Below are 19,281 nucleotides of genomic sequence, written 5' to 3'. Positions count from 1 at the left end.
ATTGCTACTTTCTTACCACAGCCTGTTCCTGGTGGCTTTACAAGTAGTCCCACCCTCTCAGTCGTCAACACATTGGGATTGTAAAGCCAAATACTCATTACTGGAACAAGAACTTTAGAAAGACAGCATGTGGAGACCATTTTATCACTCCACATATGACCATGCACCACTTCTTCTAATCGACAAAAAAAAAAAAGGAAAAGTCTCGTACAGCAATTGGTATGACATGCAACTCATTGCTATTTCTCAAAAACAGAAATTAGTTGTACATTGGCCCATCTATGTGTACAGAGTAAAAATTATGGAAGGATATCTAATTGGCCACTATAACTCTTATCTAAGAGAACAGCAAGTACATCAAACAAAATATACTTGAGAAGTTTTACCAAATCTACTCCAAAAACAATTGATGCTTTTTATGCTTCAAAGATTACTGCCACCTGGAAAAGAATAACTCACACGAGTTGTCATCTTATAAGAAAATAAGGATCAAAACCATCCTTCGATAAAAAGTGCCCTTGGTGTTGTTGGGTATGCAATGCTCCAAGCATATTTTCATGTGATTGTACCACCAAATTATACAAGTCAGAAATTAAAGGATTCCTAAGAAAAGGTTTGATTATCCCTTCAAGTTGAGTGAACTCTGACAAGTAAAGCTTATGACTATCTGTTGAACATGAATTGAGCACTCCATATGGCTGCTGTGAGAGTGCATAGAGGCCAAGAAGATTTGTATACAAAGATACAAAAGCATCCTTGTGATTACCTATGCCTCCAATCCAGTCTGTTATCCCCTCATTTTCAAGACAGCTGTTAACAAATGATATCAACAGCTGTAGAAATCTTAATCTCCAAATCGATGAGAACTTTTGGATGCTGCTCTCACTGAGGACTTCAGGACGAACTTGAACCTCACTAGATTTTGGAACTGAGAGATTCTCTAAATGCAAACAACAGAACTGACATATCAAAAGCTTTTCTTCATGGTGGTTATCAATTTCCTTGTCAAATATCCGTCTAACTAGATCTCCCTGGGAACTCACAGAACTGGCTGTGCTCAAGACCAAGTTTGCTAGGTAATTCAGGTATCCCAGCCAATGGCCAAATAATGAAGAGAGGAAATCAATGCTCAACTCGATTACTCTATCCACTTGAGTAGGTGCAGCATCTGTGTAAGAGCCGTTTGTTGCTTTGGAACTAATGCAAGTCTGGACATCCTTAGCAAGCCTTTGCCTAAGCCCATTATCCTCATCCTCCAAAAGCTGGATACATGTGAACCATAAATCTAGTATCTTGCAAGCATAAAAGTTAATGACTTCAGGCATCTCAGACTGGAAAATTTTCTTCTCAATGTCGATAATGGAGGTTTCTTCAAATGTAAAATGGCTGTTAGACACGACTGAAGTAACTGACATGGCCTCTGCAAGCAATCCTGAAGCTATTATGGCTTCTGCAGCTGCCTTCCGCATGTTCACAGGCTCAGATGGTGCACTATGACGGTTAACTAGGCAAACAAAATAGTCAATGCTTCTAAGGGCTCTGGCCCACCACTCAGATTGATTGATTTTGCTGGAACCAACAGCAGTCTCTTCCATTACCTCATGCTGATCAATGAATGTAATCAAACCCAAAAACTGCTTTATGCATAAACCCATGCAGCACAGAGTAATTTCTTGGGTCTTTGAACGCTTCACTGAACTGTATAAATGGATCAACCTGTCCCAGAAATGGAAATAAAAATCACAATCCTCAGTGATACTGCATTTCAAACCGGTTGGTTTCTCAAGTTGCAGAAGATTCCAGTTAAAAAATATCTTCAGTACATAATAGATGCATTTTGGGTTCTCTTCCATAGGCAACAACTTAATCAGCATCGAGTGCAGATTGGACTTGGCCCATGTATAAATAACTCCACTCTTGGGGCTAGGCATAAGAGACATGACTAGCTCAAGAAGCTTTTTCAGCGTCACAAGTCTAACTTCATAAGTAGGATCAAGAACGCAGGACATTATCTTCTGCTGAAGTTCAGACACAGATGTCTCGGTTTCAAGCACCTCTTGAATAATTGAACTGGTTGCAGAAACATTCCATAGCTCGATGAGCTCCTCTGAAACTACATGTTTTCTTCCCAACAGGCAACTAAAATAGGATGCAGTTGCCTGCTTGCGGAGTTCAACAATAGTTGGATCATACCATGTCAACCAAGAAGACTTTCCTGCATCGAGGCATCCTGAGGCTAATTGAAGCAACAAAGATCTGATAGTTGTGGTATGTTGACTTGTGTATGTTCTTGTGATATCAAGCATAAGATCTAAAACACGTATGTATGAGCTATTCAAAATAGGACAAGGGCATGACTGGGTGCTGCCAATCCAATAACATTTGGATAGCACCTGGAACAGTTCACCAAGAATCTGTTCTTTCTTGGATACATCAGTCAAGTCTCTGCAGTTGTTATCAAGAAGAGAAAATAACTGCAGTAAAAGTCCATGTATTGAGTTGAAAGATGCAGCACGGTTAGCTACACTTCCAAGTCCATTGCACATTTTGGCTGACCCAGGAAGATCATAAGTAAGTGATAGTGGCATTGACATCTGATGTCTTCCATGAGGTAAACCATGAGCAACCTCACAAATGACATTCTGCAGTTTCTCATTAGATACCAGGCCAGTTAAAGCCCTCGATGCAAGAATACGGACTCGGAGATTACTCTGAGTTGCACATTTCTGGATAAAAGGCATAAATAGGGAGGGGTCTAAAGCATCATCAGTTGCACTGCTAATAACAGAAGGTTTTAGCCTGCTTAAGAGAATAAGAATTGGGCACAAGCTTGGATGAATGACTTTTGCAATGTTTGATTCCATGTGCCTGGAGCACCCATCACCAAGCATTTCGGTGGCAATCTTTAATTCACTGAGAAGGAAAGCATGCAATGCTGGGTACCTACAGGAGATGAAGAATGATCAGTAAACTATCAGATTGTGCTGAAAAGCATGTCATGTCCCATAAAAGAATCAAGTTATTGGATTGTCATAGTGATTATATCATATAATAATTTTCAAAATATCAAATTCAGGAAAATTGTACAAGACAACAAGATAGGATGGTTATACAGATTCCTTCTGCAATTTAGCTCAATTAGCATCAACGGGGATGCAAGACAACCATAAAGATGTACCAAAAATGCTTGGTTAGATAACCTGATTCATCTAAATTAACCAACTAGATGTCATGTACAAGCAACAAAGCAGCAAGCTAAAAATTATACAGAACAAATTAAAGCAGCAAGCTAAAGTGCAGTGATAACTCATCAAATAGCCTAAATCAAAGCAAATAGTCAAGAATTATTATGTATAGACAGCCAAAAATGCAAATAAACCAAATGAAATCAATTTTTTCATTCAACTTCTTGGATTGGTTTTGATGACTCATGAGATTCAAATAAGATTCATATGATAATGTGAATGTTTGATGGGCTTCCAGAAGTGAATGTGATTGTTGTCATGGAGATGATGGCAAGCATTATGTTTCAGATATGAGGATTAGTTTATATGTTCTGCTAAGGAGAAAGACTAAATGGTTGCCTGATGAGGACGATGCAGGCTGAAGGTTGGTGAGTCTTATTTAGGCCAGTTAGGCTTGCAGTTAAGATAACCTGATACTACTTCCTATAATATCCACCATATATTTGATGTTTACTCTCATGTGTTTCTTCATGTTGCTAAAACATACTTCTGAACCTTTTTTTTCATTATTCTTAGTGAAGTCACTGGGGCACCCGGGCGCTCGCCTAAGTGCCCAAGCAAAGCGAAGCGAGGCAAGGCCCGAGCGCTTGCCTATTGGGCTGGACGGGTGAGTTGACTCAAGCGTGGCCCAAGCGCTCCCCTAGGCCCAGGCGTTACGTGGGCCGAGCACTCGCCTAGTTCAACTAAGGTCGAGTTCGAGTCAAACCAAAACACTCATTTGGTTTGATTGAACCAGGAATCTACTGCAGAAATCCACCCACAAGTGCCTTAATGCAGACACCCGTGAGTGCCCTAATGCAAAATTCCTTTCCCCCACTGCGTTTCTCATGACAACGAAGTTCCTCCCAGCGGCAAACAACGATAGCAGCGAGGGGAAGTTCTCCTCCTCCCTCCTACCTCTGCCTCATTCACCATAGCCCTCCTAAGTTCACCACTGCAGCTCTCCTACAATCACCGCAGCCCTCCTATGTTCACCGCAGCCCCCCCATCTCCCCACCTCTTCCCCAATCGCTCTTCTCTCTTCCCTCTTACCCATCTTTTTCTCTTCCTCGTTCACCGCTGCCCTCCTACCATCCTACGTTCTTCGCTCTTCCCTCTGTGCCAAATTTAGAAACACATCAAAGAGAAAAGAATAACTCGATGGTCTCAGCTTCACTAAACAAAAATTTCAAGCCACAACTTCTACAAGCAATTTATGTTCACTACTGGAAGACAGAATAATAATATTTCTTTTGATAAGAATCATCAATGAAATATCGAAAATTTATGTTCACTACAAGTATGAAATACTTTCACCAAGAGATATGCATCTTTGATTACTAGCTGAAAATATAATCAACAGATATTTGGTTGAAATGACAAAATGAACAGTTCTCCAAGTAACAACCAAGTTCATATCCATTTCCAGAGGCATATGATGCTAAATTTTTTAAAATCTGCAGAAGGATTATGTGAGGCCTATAGCCTTTAAGTTCTTAACATATGAATAGACCACTAAATGTTATGCATCACAACAAAGCCATCTAAAAGGCAAGTATTCTCTAACTATAACTTATCAACACTAACTGATTCCAAAACTAATAAGGTCCTTAAAGTTAACCTAACAAACATTAAGTTGAACCCACACAAAATATTCATTCAATCTTGAGAAATTATGTATATGATCAAGGCTCTCAAAAATACTTTCTGACACAATTGACAAATTATGTAGACGTAGCTACAGAAAAGATATCTGCAATGTATCCAGCATTTGCCACAATTATCAACATATTATTTTATTTTCTTTCTTAAACAATAAAACACTCAAGAAAAAAGAAATCACTATCATGAATAAAATCAGGAGCAACAAGATAGTCATCAGTAACAACAGAGAGCAACTGCTGTATCATTAAACAATTACTACCTACAACACATTATTTACTAATGCTTAAAGAACACAAACACACTGACGAATAACTCTACAAGTTTGATAACAATCTTGAATTATGCCAAGACATTCTGCATCTCAACATGCAAACTAGTTAAAATTTTAAAATCATGTCAAACAACAACACTGTCATGATTCTCCAGGTCTAATGCTACATAATCTGAGATTGTAGATACTTTACCTATGGAAGAACTCAAGCCCAGTCAATGCCCTACGTGATGCTTCACGTTTCTGTATGTTGAAAAATCCAATCATACGACGAACCAGGGTGGTGTATGCAAGACAAGCGCTGTTTCTTACCTCCCAATAAGGAGATGAGAAAGAGCGTACAGAAACAATCGTAGCCTCAGCACAAAAGCCTGATGTATCTGTAGCTAAATTTGTGTCATTGAAAGCAGCTCTTAGTACATTAAATGCATGCACTGTGGGAACCACACCCTCATCTCGGATCTTGGAGTTCCTTGCATTTGCAAGTAGAGTTGTTGAATCTTCCAATCCTGCATCAGTGATCTCAGACCCTACAGGTCCCTCCTTGGAGATTATCTCTGTCTGGCTGAAACCAACTTCAGAGCCATTAGACAATGATTTGTTAGCAACACCTATCAGCCATCGTAATGCTCTAGGAAGTAGCTTCTTTGGTGTTCCTTCTGGCTCTGAAAGGAAAAGAGCGATGAAAGCCGCAGGAATTCCTGCACTCCTCCTTAGTAAATCATCCACTGTTTGGCCCTTTACAGTGGTCCTCTCCATCAGTTGTTCCATCCAACGTTCAGTCATTTTGACAAGCCTAGGAAGAAAAAAAAATCCTTAATGTTGGAAAGCATATTCATTAATGTTAAGCAGCATGTTAAACTTAAGTAGTCATAAAAAACAGAAATATATAAATTTAGTTAGCACCTCAAACCATATTGCAACATTATCTTGCTTTAATAGAAAAAAGATGTCTGACTATGACCTTTTATATATGGCAATAACATAAGAAAACCTACATATTTTCTGAGAAAATGAGAAGAACTAACAACACTGATCATAAGTAGTCGAAGTATACCTTGGATCATTTGAGCAAAGGAGGCGGTTGCAAAGAGCAGTAAAGCCAGCCCTCGTCTTATCAATTGCACCATTATGCTTCATTTTCAGAAGAACTTGCAAAAAATGGTTCCCAATGGTCTCCAATTGAACCAGATCAAGCACTCCATCAGTCAAGGCTAACATCTCAATTTCCTCGGAGCTTCTAGGGGCAACACCATGATTTATCGAATCTGAAAGCGTGCAGCTAGGCAATGGAATTTTTCTAATTACAGTCCCTAAAAGAAGACTGACCTGGAAAAGCAAACAGCACACCTTTGCTAAACAAATAGCAAAATGAATAAAAATAGCTCTGCGACTGCACATGTAAGTATCATGTATAGAATGATCCATTTAGCTTGACATATGTGACGTTCCAATTAGTCCCATATCAAAAGAGATGTTGGGTTCCATTGGTTTATAACACTTGATGGTTCTCCTACTTGAACATTAAAGGCCATGTGGCTAAATGCTCATTTCATCCATATTGCCGATCAAGTGGGCCTATCAGGCAGTGACAATTGACACCAAGACAACTCACCACTCCATGTAGGCTGATACATGCGGAGATTGGAGTTATCTCGTGTACAGTTAGATGGGAGCTTCCTCAAGTTGGGCCCTCATCCACAAACCCAGTGTTAAATTCTCAGTTGTAGGTGTTATCATTATGAATATGTTATGCCTTCGAGTCTGAGGGACTATGATGCCCCGATTAGTCACACATCAGAAGGCAATGTTGAGTTCAGTCAGTATATAAGGTTTGATGGTTCTAGTCCTACTACCAGTAACTTGGACCAAAAACATTTTGGGGCATATGATCAAATGCTCATTTCATCCAAGTTGTCAGGCTAGTGCAACTGCTGGTCCAGATCGTGACAATATACCAACTAAACTATGATTTTAAAAATTGTTGGCTTGTTCTAAGTGGCACAATGCTTCTTGTAGGTGAATGAAAATCAGCTAGGATCCCTGTAACTAAATTAACAAGAAATCAAAATCAATTCAAAGGCAAACCATAAGGAAAAAGCTATGGAAAGGGGTGAAAAAAAGCTTTTGTTAAAAACTGGGAATCGCAGGTGTCTTACCTCTTTCATAGCAAGCCAACAGCCAACCATAACAACTTGATCTGCTGATTTTGTAACATCCTCATATGCGAAAATTTTGTCCCCTGGATCTGATACTGTATCAGGCTGATCCACATCAAATGATAGATCTGGAAGAAAAACAGAATCATCAATTACATCATCTACATCATAAGGCATAGACCACGCATCTGCAGAAACCACCCAAAGAGCCAAAGAAGTTATTCGCATAATTAGGTCAAGAAGCTTCTCCATTAAAGTCCTGACATCAGAAATACTTGATTGAACCCCCACAGAATTCCAATCCAACTCCTCAAATGTGTATCGAAGTGTGAGCAAAACTCCATGAACAGAGCTCTTCCTACATGCTTCAGAGAGATCTTTTTCACCTTCTTCTATGACAGCACACAGCCATTCAATGAGTGATGACAAGTATTTAATGATGGGATCTCCCGACTTAAGAATGCCTAGATCTCCATTTATTATCTTCAGTTGAGAAGTGAGGCAATTAGCTCTCTCAGAGACTCCAAGTTCCCAGCCAAGCCCCAAAACGTATTTCTTAAAAATGAGACGAAAAGTCAATGCACCAGCATCACTTTCTCTAACACGTGGACTACAGACAAGCTTTTTCGCCCACTTGATCAGAATATTCACTGAATCAATAGATGAAATTCCAGGAAGGGGTGTTGGAAAACATAAAAGAATGCGGAAGGAATTTATTCTTAGTCTATCCCAACTATCAATTACAGAACCTACAAGTGCAAGTGTCACATCTGGTGATGTAATGGCTTTACTGTATGGATAGAGATGTTGAGTTCCTTGAGGCATAACTATAGGCCAGACATCAATCATCACCAAAATAAGTTCCATGGCCATTGTTTTCCTTTCATATGGAGCTGATGGATAACATGAGTGAAAAAGAAAGCAACTTAGCCACTGCATAAATTGGAAAAGGTCCTCTGCTCTACGGATCACAATATCTCTAGTAGAGTCATGAGTAGCATTTCCATCACCATTGAAGCATGTATCAGGCTGCCAAAAACCTTGCTTGACCTGCCTCTCCAATGCTGTTCGGACTCTAGTGAAAAATTTCCTGAATAGGCTTGTCCATTTCATCTGAAAAGCTGTCGAGCTACATCGCATATTCAGTGGCACAGCAACTCTCATCAAGCTGAGCTCAAAGGTTGATGGTAGGCTAGATGTCTTGGGGTTTAAGAAGAGTGACTCGGCAGCATCTATTCGCAGACTATCATCAGCATGTTTTAGTGCTAAAGTGAACCATACAGATGGAATTCTAACATTAATTCCTTTTACGCATACAACTGCAACATGATCAGAACTATTATTTAGTGCAAGGTCATGTTCCAAATCAATATCCCCCTCAATAAGCGCAAGTGTACGTGACACCTTGAGCAAAGAAACTAATGCAGCTACACATTGCTCAATCTTTAGATCAGCGATGACATTTTCTCTTATGTTAGATCCAACGGAGATAAAGGCAAGCATTGGGAATATGCTATCCATATCAACCTCGAGAACCACTGGAAGAGCATAAGTATTTAAGTTTGATCGGAGCTTCGAATGACCAGATACAAGTCCATACAATATAGGTGGCAAGCAGAGATCCCTGAACACATCATAGCCTCTCTCTATACCACCATGGCTCCAACATTCGTCACGCAAGCATTCAAGGAAGCATTTCAAGAATGAAGTGGCAGCACAGCAAACATCATCATCTATATAGGCATAAGCAGTCTCAAAAAGGAGGTCATGATTCAAATCTAAAAGTGTCTTCGCACCCAAGCGTTTGGTGAGAGCAGCTAAGGGGACATATCTACCTTTACAACGAGGCCCTAAGTGAAGGAGATCCCTAGCAATCTTGTACAGGAATAGGTTATTCCTATCGCTACCTTCAAATGGTGGGACAGATGACTCAATATCCAAGAGGAGATCAAAGACAAGATGAACTTGCTTGACTGTCTGACTTAACGGGTCTTCAAGATTATTCCATATGATCTTGAGTACACGGTTCATTGTACCTTCAGAAAGAGGGATGTAATCTCCAGAAAAATCATTCAGATCAGCCAATATGGAGGTTTTTATTTGTTGCAAACAAATCTGCGTCACTGTAAGGGCATGAAAATTGAAATGGCTATCCATGGGGTTCTCGCAGTACTTGCAGAGCTCAGGAAGTATTCCATTGTACAATATGGTCCAGAATGAACCATTACTCGACTCAGCAAGACGCATGTTGAGTGTAGTCCTGGGAACAACCGTCAATATTCCTCTAAGCAAACAAAGCCTACTCAAAACTGAGAATTCCTGGATACTTGCATACCAATCTCCATCAGGGAATAGCTCCTTTACATCCACATATCCAGCATCTGTACTATGACCAAAGAAACATCTTGAAATAAAAGAAGAGATCTCTCTGGGACTCATAAAAGCCTGAATTGCTGCATAGAAGCTCACACCTGCAGCCACCAAACAGTCCCGAGAAAAAGCTGATGACTTGAGAATACATAAAATAGTTCCTATGACACTCTTAAAAATAACAGAAGCCTCCTCTGAACCCACAAATTTGGTAGGGTACCGCTGAAGCAAGTAGTATAAGCATGACATTGCCTCCTGGCATTGCTCCATCACTACTGGCGAGGGGCGGGACCCATGTTCTACATCCAAAACCACACTCCCCAATCCAGAAACGACATCCATGGCCACCAGACAAGAACATTTCTCCACAATTTCATTCAAAAATCCTAATTTGGGGTAGCTTATCAAAGATAGCATAGCTCGGGATACCAAGAGCCGTTTTCTTCCCTTCTTACCCATATCACCATACTCCTCACAGAGAGACAATAAACAGCCACTGATCACAGATGCAAACTTCTGGCTCTTCACCAGTGCAGAAATCAGTGTCCGATGAAGAGGCAGTGAATTCTCAAGGAAGAGGATCTCAAGGTAAAGCCGAGTGGCGGCAGAGACAATGTCATCGGCAATTCCAGTGGAGCCAAGTAACCGAGAAAATGCTGAAGCGAGATCCTTGACAGCTTCAACCTGGGAGTAGATGGAGCTCAAGGAGACCAAACGATTCAACTGCGCAAAGAAATCGGAGGAGGACACTTCCGAGGGCACAAGTTTCAGAGCTTCCACGAAGGGTTTGGGAAAGACGACCGAACTGTAGGTGTATCGGTGCCGGTGCTGCAAAGCACGCCATTTTGCAGACATCTTCGACCTTCCGTAAAATCTAGATGCTGAAATCCGTGGTAAAATTGCAGCTTTGCGACTACCCTCGAGAGAAGATTGATCTAACAGGAATTATACTAAAAAGCTTCGTGAAACGGAGCGATAAATCTTGCAATTTCACCTCCGGCTCCGTTCTTTACCGAATCTTTTCCCCTTCACGTCAAACCATGGCTTTTGGAACTGTACCGGGCAACAACCTGGCCAAGACTCGGTCACTGGTCGGACTGCATATTTAGTTAAGAAATACTAGTAAAACGCTAAGAAAATAAGAGACAAGTTTTTCGATTACTGAATGTTCAAACAACGCCAAGAAGAAAATGGGAGAAAGAGACTACAAATCAAGAAATGCACCTCAATCACTTACGATCTCTAAGGGTTTTCCTTCTCCTGTCTCAACGGTGACCCCCAGTGAGGGGGCGAAGGGAGGGGAAGAAGGCGGCGGTGTGCGCCGCAAGGCCGCTGGCAGGCAGAGCAGGCGGCGGCGAGAGAGGGACGTCGGCCGCAAGGCAGGGAACAGAGACGCGAGGGCACCCATTTCCTCTCCTTCAACCTTTACAAGATTAACTGACATAAACACCCTCAACATTAGGGAAAAGAAATCGCAAGAACGAGGGCTTTTCAGTCATTTGGTGCCTTGTGTCAAAGATCGGTTCCGGTCGTTTATGTTCGTTTCCACTCGGTTCGCTTCGGTTCGGCTTGCGGAAGTTTTCGGTCATGAAGGCCGGTTCGATCCGGTTCGGACTTGAATGTGCTACGAACCTCTTCCCTCCCACGAAGAGACAGAGGAGAGAGAAAACAGAGGCTTTACTGATGTGTGATTATTTTGCTTGAAACTGAGGCACCAAAATTAAAGTAGCAAAAAAAAGAAAATTTAATGTAAATATGTTCTTCCTCTTACAATGTTGCAGAAACCAATTCACCTCAAAAGGGAATAGCTTGTCTACTTACCTGCATCTCAATGCTTTAAGGATAATTTTTGGTGTAGAAGACAACAAAAATTTGGAATAACTCCTTTGAATTTTGAATGATCCTACATCTGCAGTCTTCTAAGAATCACAAGTGAAGGTGACAAAAATGCAAGATCAGCAACTTCAAGTGAGATAGGCTAGTTTATGACATTAGACCACTGAATAATTTACTCTAACATAATTCTATGTTAAGTTTATGATGAAATGATCTGCTTTGAGGTTTCAAGATAATCATTGGATTTGATTTGAATGATTTTTTGTGGCTTCCCATAGCCTATCTGTTTGTGCATTCAAAGGTAGAGGAGGCATTTCACATGGTGTACCAGCCAATTCTGTGCTATCCACATATAATTAAATCAAAGGCTCCACTTTCAGCTTTCTAGTTTTTTTTTTTTTTTTGCATGGTGATTGTGAAAGAAATTAAGGAATTAGATAGAAATTTTTTTCACCATTAAGTTTTCTCCCAGATCAACAAGATATTGACAAGACTTGGTTTGTAGAAAAATGAAGCAATTTCCACCCTCTTCTTTTGATCACCTGATTCTTGATTTTGTTACCTTAATGTGCATTCTCTCTGCTGCCAAAGTGTTAAGTACTCCTGACATTTACATTCAGCTTGCACCAGGCCCAGGTAAAGCTTACATCTTCACTGTCACAGTGTCACTGGTGCACCATTGTTGTGAAATGTATACAGTTACCTGGATTGGGAAATTCCTTGTAGAGTTGCAGCTAAAGGTAATGGAATTCTCAGCAGCAGAAAATACACATGAAGTTATTGGCACATTGCCATAGGACCAGCAGAGCTTGCTTCCAGAACTTGGTGAGTGAAAATACTGATTGCAAGACTGATTATTCACATTGCCTTGTTAGAAGATTTGTCAGCAGTGAAATCTTGCATTACAGTAGTTCTAATAGCAGTATCATCTGCAGTAGAACCTGAGTAGTAGTATTATCAGAAGAACCATCTTCAATATTCTGAAGCAAGTTTATTTTTCAGGCTCATCACCAGGGAACTGCTCCCCCAAAGCAAAACCTACAACATTTTCTGCCCTCCATACTTGCTTTTGTCCATTTTTGTTCCCACAATTAGATTCAGAATGGCCAAAGACATTGCATCTCAGAGTCAATTCATAGTGAATCTGTTTGACATCTGGAACCATCAGTACCTACCAGTATAACAAAGGATAAGACTCATCAACCTTAAGCAGCATACAACAGCATGACTTATTTAAGGGAAGAAAGAATCTAGGATAAATTAGAATTCAAAATTTTAGATAGACTGGAAGAACAAAATAGAGCAATAATATACAGTAGCAACATCAGAAAAGGCATTCATGGGGATACATGAGCAGCAGCTTGCGTACCGATTAATAGAGTAAAGCTTCCATCCAGAGGAAACATCATGTGACATTCAAGCAAGATATCGATATAATTTCCTGTCTGCTCTATCTCTTTCTAGAAACTCCAGATCAATGAAAGACTCGATACGCTTTTCTGTGACAACTGGGTTTGGCAGGAAGCGAGATTGCAATTGTGATGTGACCTCAGTTACAATGGTGTTATGATCTAATACCCTTCTGGATCTCATAATTCTCACTATCACAGCTTCAATCTGTGGTTTTCTGTCTTCTTTCATTCTTTGGCGAGTCCCCTGCTTCTCTGGTTCTGACTCCTTTTGTGCTGCCACGGTGCCTATCTTCACCTTGATGAACTTGCTCGTAAATTTGTCATTGAAGTAGAAAGCATCATCCTCGGCTATGTCCTTGCTCATTGGCTCCTTGCTCAGGACATTTTCACCTTTGACACAAGCAAGCGACTGAAGACAATGCTTCAGATCTGAAGCTGGGATTTGTGTAGCCTGTTCTATTTCTCTGTAAGTCAACCGATCTGCAGAATCGAACAACATAAGAATACACATTTGGTAAGTCGAAACATTCAATTTGTGTTTATAAAACACCTGAAATGCTCTCATCGTTCTTGACATCATTCTTAAACTTCAAAATGTATTCTTTGCTCTAACCATCAATTGAAGATAACCATTTACAAGGACACATTTAAGTTTATAAGATAAATACAAAGATCATTGACTTCAAAACTATATACATGTAATTTCATCTTTTTTCTCTTAAAATTTGACATAGGTTTCTCCCATTATAAGGAGGAGATATGACTTGTGGAATCTGGGAAGATAGAGATAACGAAAAAAAGGTGAGAGTGACGATGGATCTAACGAAGATAGAGATAAAAATAGTTTTTAATAATTAAGAGACTTCTAAGAAAATTGTTAAAAATTAAGACACTATGTTAAAATTTGTCAAAGACAGAGACATATCTTGAAAATTCACCATGTTTCTTCTCCATGTCCCTAAGAAAACGCCCCTCGTGGACAGGAATTGGGGTTCCCACTTGAATCTGAAGCCTCCGCGTGCCGGTCACGCGTCCGCCAGCAGCGCCACACGCACCCCTCCGTTTCCTTCTCGCGCTCAACGTCATATCTCACCTCTACTAATCCACTCAACTCGGCTAAGCCAGCAATTATTGGAAGATTCTGTGGGGCCCGATGGAGATTCACCACAAAGCCATCACCGCTTTATTAGGTAAATCAATGTGTACGAAGGTTTGAGATTAACGTGAACCCTCGGGTTTTTCCTGGCTTAAATAAAAACACTTTTCTTACTCATTTGATTGGAACTTGACATATACCTTACATGTGACTGGGTACAATGACCGACCCGATGTACCGCTTCTGCGGTCTCCCTATGTTTAGGCAGGTAGGTTGGCGCGTAAACGCATATTTGTAAGAGAAATGTTGCTCCCAAGGTGGGTCCCAAACGAGACGGAAGGGCACGTGGAGGCAGACGGACAGTGGGATGTACCCAATGAACAGTCGGCTGCTCGCCACACGCTGCGGCGTGCCCACCTCTCTCTCTCTCTCTCTCTCGTTCTCGCTCAATTATCTGTTCGGGAAGGGAGGAGGAAATCCCCTGAAGCGGTCGACGTCTCTCTCTCTCTCTTGCTTAGTCTCTCTCCTGGCGAACAAAGATTAGTTTCCCTCGGTATGTGCTGTTGATCCCTTCTTCAGATCTTTAGCTCATGTTGTTGTTTCTCTCTGTGGAGTTTTCGTCGATCCGCGTGCGATCCGGCGTTGTGCCTTTATTTGGGATTAGGGCTCGCTCGCTGGCGTGATGATCATGTTTTATTATTTGAAGTTTGAAGTTGAGATTTACCCTCTTTGTTCTTGTTGATTTTGGCATCCCTTGATTGTTCATTTGTAGCTCGATCTGTCAAAGTAAAAATAAAAATGTCTTCTTTTTTCCCTCGATTAGAATACTATTTCTTTCCGTTTGAAAAGATCGTAGCTAGTTTGCTCTTGGAATTGCAGTCCCTGTTTCTTCTTTCAGAAAATTCGGTTCCTACCTCCCCTTTCCTGACTGATTTTTGTCGCTTGATTTGTCAGAGACTTGGAAAGAAAGCAATTCAGTTCTGAGTAGGCGTGTTGTCTGTTCTTTACAGACACGTAACCGGAACATGGTAGCGAAGGCTTCGGCTTCTATGGCGAGCGGCGCAAACGCTGTATCCGAGCAATCTGCTGGCAGGTTGATAATAGAGATGGTTTTGGGTTGCTTGTGATTCTAATTGAAAAGACCGTTCTGCTATATGAAACCCTTCTTTGATACCATGCTGCAATCTGCTTTGTGACTGCAAACAAATACGATTTTTCAGTGCTTGATTTGATTTTAGAATATCTGTTACAAATTCTTTCTGGTGTTTGAAAAGCATTTGTACCAAGGAACGTTACTTTATGTCCGATCCTACTTTTATGTCCATTGTTTGAATTCTTAGCCCTTGCAATAAATAGGAAATTCCTTGACGATGTAAATACCATAGATGCTAAAATAATCAGCTAAACTTTTAGAAAATTAACTTGTTGGCAAGTACTAGTAGGGTCTTAGTGAAGTTTGCTGCTTAAATTTTGGGGTTCAATAGGAGCTTAGGTTAATTACTTATACCACTAATATATATCTATATTAGATCCAAATACATCATACTTTTTCAACCTATGAGCTTGAACGTTTGAAACAAAATTGATTTATTTCTAACAATAGCGTTCCTCATTCTTCATCTCCTTTAACATTTCATGCTCATACGAATACATGCTGTGAATAATTAGCATCTGCTGTGAAATTTCTGTAAATTTGTTTGGCTTCTACTTGACACCATGTAAATATATATCAATTTCTCATTCTTAGTAAGTTTGGAATCCTAAAAAATCAAATAAATTTGACAATTTCTATTGTATATGATGCTTAAATAAAAGCTCTGTGAACCACAACACCAAATCCTATTATTTGGAAAGGCCATGATCTGAGAAAGAGAACCTAGTTTTGTGTTTTATCAACGTGCACTACTTACATTATCCATTAAGCATTTTAAATCTATTTAACAGCAAAACTATGAGGTATAATCAAGTATTTGTCATTTTTAATGGACCTACTTGATCTTGGGCTATAAAGTATGTCAAATAAAGCTGCCAGTCTGCAAAAACTTGAATGCCATATCTTGCTGTACCTTGGAGGAGTATGCTATATGAAGAAGCTTCTCTATCTTGTTCTGTTCTCCCATTTTCATATTTCATTTCCCATATGACTTTGATTGTTGGTGCATGTAGATCTGGACTGTACCTATTGGAGGTTCCTTCCCCTTCTTGTTCTGTCTGATGTTTTCGTGACTTCATACTTAGAACTTTTTCCATTTGCTTCTATCTATCTCAGCTCTAACCTGGAAGTATCTTCTTATACAGGTCAATCCCAAGTACAAAAATGTCAAGGAAAGTTCCAAAGAAAGAACACAAGGCTATGAGAGAGAAGATGAAACGTGACCATTTGAATGATCTATTTCTGGAGCTGGGTCAGGCACTTGGTAAGTTTCCATGTATAATATTTACTTTCAGATGGAAACACTATGGTAGAAAAACCTGCTTAAATTTACTGATGACTTCTTTCCCTTGGGTAGTTTGCATTGAATGGGGAACCAGAATCTCAAGTGTACAAAGATGTTAAGAAACTTTTTGTGAAGCTCAATATGATACCTTTTCCCATTTTTGATGGTGGATGGGTGCTTAAACTGGTAATGAACAAACTTGGTCTCAAAGTGTCATTCTAAGTTATCGGGATTGGCAACCACACTACCCAATCTGTTCGTGTCTTGATATGCAATATATTTGCACCCTAGATTGCTGTCATATTCAGTCAGAATCACCAAGACTAAGGATGAAATTATATGGGACCTTATAATTGTTTAGTTTTACTGATGTAAACAAAGTAAATTCAAGGGATCTTATAATTGTTTAGTTTTACCGATGTAAACAAAGTAAATTCAAATAAAATTTATACCTGATATTCCAATACTATGATTCACTAAAGAAAAATCTCAAAACGATCTAAGTACTGAATAACAAAACAGTTGCAAATTTAAAGCTTTCATGTCTTATATGAGCATTACTTTTTGCACAACTAAATGCATAGTTGCTAAATTATTGTGATCAAAATATCCTTTTGGAGTAAGTGGGTTGCTCAAGTGATTCAATGTGTACCAGGACCTAGAATAATTGACTATCCTAAATCCCACATATTAAGAACCAGTTAAGTGGTGTACCCAGTAGATGCACTCATACTGTGACGACATTTTACATTCTGATAATTTGGTTCTACTTCATATTTTGTTGGTAGGTAAGGCATAGTTAATTTCTACACATCTTTATCCTTTCCTCTTCTTTTGGAGAAAGAATTATTACATGGATATATTTGTTGTATAGAATAAGAATTTATACTGTTAACTTATCAATTGATATTCTATTACTCCATTAAGTAATGCTGTGTTTATAAGTTTTGGCTTAATTATTCAATTTACAGAAACATCCCGGCAGAATAATGGGAAAGCCTCTATATTGGTTGATGCCACTCGATTATTGCGAGATCTCCTTGCACAAGTTGAAGTCCTTAGAAAGGAAAATGTTACTTTGATGAATGAATCTCACTATGTAAGTCTTTCAAACTGAAATTAAAATTGTGACATCTTTATTAAAAGATTCCTTTCATGTGCTCACTTTGCTTCTTTTTTTTTTTTTCCCTAAAACTACTTCAGATTTTAGGAGTTTGACTTCCAAGCTATTTGTTAAACAAGTGACAGTCAACTTCAGACTGCACCTTGAAGTTCATTTTCCTCTTTTGTCCCTAATTGTTTTTGTCTTTTGGCATGTTTAGGTTGGTTGCCCTTGAACCTCTTTTTAGAAATGAATTGCCCATACACAGTGCTGAATTAGAACTCTAAATGTTTCAGTTGATTCTTTGTTTCCTCTATTGATGTTGGACTACTTGGATGCTAAAAGCCTTTTCTGGTCAGGTCTAAAGCTACTGTACTGGAACTGTTATATGCTTTTGGAACCAATGTAATGTATTGCAAGGTTTTACATTTGTATGATGGTTTTTATTGGAAAAGTAAATGATTAGATAATTGAAAGTTTATAACAATTCTTGATTAGATAGTTCTATGGCAAGAAGCATGCATCATCCGGAGAAACAATTTATTAGCTCTTTCAAGTAAATAGAAATGACAAACAGATTAGGAAGAGAAAAATTGCAGTCAATATATTATTTGGGTGAGCAATTAATTCTTATATGTTCTTTCTGGTCCTGAGCTGGAACAGGTTACTGAAGAGAAGAACGAGCTGCAAGATGAGAAGAATGTCCTAAAAGCAGAGGTGGAGAAGCTGCAAAATGTGTTACATGAGGGGACGCAATCTGATCCTATGGCGGAGTGGCATAGCAAATCAGACTTGGCACCTCCAACTCTGCCTCAGTCCTTGACTGCAGCATTGCCAATGCAGCAACAGCCTGTTGCCCCCCTCATCGACATTGCCCTTCATCAAGATCTCAATCCCCTTTCAGATGCTGCAATTTCACCACCCTCACCAGCGGCTGCTTCAAAAGTGAGTAGACCACATGCCAGATACCCCATGCCCTCAGACACTTGGTCACTCGAGCTCCTTTCCAGAAATCAAAGAGCAGCACATGAAGCACAGCATGGCAGTGGCAGCACATCTGATGGAAGGGTGGAAGGCTTAGATAACCAATGATCCAGAAAAATGATCCATTTGAAAGATGTACATGATAACTTTTCTACTAGGAACTGAAGTATGTACTGGTCATGGCGAAATAAGTTTTTCAGCTCCTGTATGAGGACCATTGCAATCTTTATCTCAATGTCTAATGAGTCATCTTTGAGCAGTCGGTTCTCAATACCACCTTTGTTGTATGCCATTTTACATTTTCTTGATAGTTTGTGCTTTTCTTCTATTTGTTTATTCAGATTGCCAGAACTGTTTGCTGTTTCAAACAAAGTTATGATCTCCTTATACATGCAGTGTTTCACACTTATGTCTCTGATCTATTTTTGTGGTGTTTCATCTGAAAGCCAACTGCTGTAGGTATTGGTAGCGAAGTGGCTAGAAATCTTGGGTCATTCTGGATTTAATTTGTACTTCTAAGATTGTCTATGAATGGTAGGGTTTCCATTCTTTTGTCATACTGGAGAGGACCCAAACCCTTTATATGCTGCTGTTGGAACTCTTAGCTATGATCTATCTTCATCAGTAACAGAAGATAATGATAATGATGGTGATTGTGGTGTTGATAAGATGAGTTCTGATACTTTTCCAAAGCATGTGGCCTTCACCTCCCTTTTTTGCCAGT

At 39.7% G+C, this 19,281-nt stretch overlaps 3 protein-coding genes across 9 annotated transcripts; 1 reads left to right on the top strand and 2 right to left on the bottom strand.

Annotated features, from left to right (window-relative positions):
* Nucleotides 1–208: 208 nt before the first annotated feature.
* LOC103979324 (uncharacterized) lies at nt 209–11,082 on the bottom strand. Of its 4 annotated transcripts, none has more exons than XM_009395427.3 (5): nt 10,927–11,082; nt 7,320–10,786; nt 6,218–6,489; nt 5,354–5,956; nt 209–2,943 (listed from the first exon to the last, which is right to left on the bottom strand). In XM_009395427.3, the coding sequence occupies exons 2-5, from the start codon at nt 10,542–10,544 to the stop codon at nt 468–470; spliced, it is 6,576 nt and encodes a 2,191-aa protein (XP_009393702.2). In that variant the 5' UTR covers nt 10,545–10,786; nt 10,927–11,082; the 3' UTR covers nt 209–467. The 4 variants fall into 4 exon arrangements, with proteins under 4 accessions (XP_009393702.2, XP_009393703.2, XP_018679292.2 ...); XM_009395428.3 differs by having other exon boundaries at nt 7,320–10,759; nt 10,927–11,078; XM_018823747.2 differs by having other exon boundaries at nt 10,914–11,062.
* A 1,859-nt stretch (nt 11,083–12,941) lies between these two features.
* LOC135637600 (cullin-3A-like) lies at nt 12,942–13,525 on the bottom strand. The gene has a single exon (XM_065150232.1). The coding sequence runs from the start codon at nt 13,515–13,517 to the stop codon at nt 12,942–12,944; it is 576 nt and encodes a 191-aa protein (XP_065006304.1). The 5' UTR covers nt 13,518–13,525.
* An 857-nt stretch (nt 13,526–14,382) lies between these two features.
* Nucleotides 14,383–18,946, top strand: LOC135584496 (protein IRON-RELATED TRANSCRIPTION FACTOR 3-like). 4 transcript variants are annotated; one of them, XM_065133779.1, is made up of 5 exons: nt 14,383–14,586; nt 14,988–15,126; nt 16,332–16,450; nt 17,443–17,570; nt 18,237–18,946. In XM_065133779.1, the coding sequence occupies exons 2-5, from the start codon at nt 15,059–15,061 to the stop codon at nt 18,663–18,665; spliced, it is 744 nt and encodes a 247-aa protein (XP_064989851.1). In that variant the 5' UTR covers nt 14,383–14,586; nt 14,988–15,058; the 3' UTR covers nt 18,666–18,946. The 4 variants fall into 4 exon arrangements, with proteins under 4 accessions (XP_064989851.1, XP_064989858.1, XP_064989846.1 ...); XM_065133786.1 differs by having other exon boundaries at nt 14,445–14,586; nt 15,044–15,126; XM_065133774.1 differs by lacking the exon at nt 14,383–14,586 and adding an exon at nt 14,615–14,745 and having other exon boundaries at nt 15,044–15,126.
* The last annotated feature ends 335 nt before the right edge of the window (nt 18,947–19,281 follow it).

The sequence above is a fragment of the Musa acuminata genome, chromosome BXJ1-3 (genome assembly GCF_036884655.1).
Source record: "Musa acuminata AAA Group cultivar baxijiao chromosome BXJ1-3, Cavendish_Baxijiao_AAA, whole genome shotgun sequence".
Classification (NCBI taxonomy): domain Eukaryota; kingdom Viridiplantae; phylum Streptophyta; class Magnoliopsida; order Zingiberales; family Musaceae; genus Musa; species Musa acuminata.
Note: the sequence above shows the minus strand (reverse complement) of the source record. Positions and strands in the feature narration are given on the sequence as shown.

Bases quoted from the DNA above. Each gene is read 5' to 3' on its own strand.
- LOC103979324 (XM_009395427.3), bottom strand. From the start codon at position 10,544: ATGTCTGCAAAATGGCGTGCTTTGCAGCACCGGCACCGATACACCTAC. The intron at 6,490-7,319 runs GTAAGACACCTG...TTGCTTTTCCAG, and splicing joins GTTGGCTTGCTATGAAAGAG to GTCAGTCTTCTTTTAGGGAC. The intron at 2,944-5,353 runs GTAAAGTATCTA...CATCTCCTGTAG, and splicing joins GGGCTTGAGTTCTTCCATAG to GTACCCAGCATTGCATGCTT.
- LOC135637600 (XM_065150232.1), bottom strand. From the start codon at position 13,517: ATGATGTCAAGAACGATGAGAGCATTTCAGGTGTTTTATAAACACAAA.
- LOC135584496 (XM_065133774.1), top strand. From the start codon at position 14,716: ATGATCATGTTTTATTATTTGAAGTTTGAA. The intron at 15,127-16,331 runs GTTGATAATAGA...CTTCTTATACAG, and splicing joins TCCGAGCAATCTGCTGGCAG to GTCAATCCCAAGTACAAAAA. The intron at 16,451-17,442 runs GTAAGTTTCCAT...TTCAATTTACAG, and splicing joins GGAGCTGGGTCAGGCACTTG to AAACATCCCGGCAGAATAAT.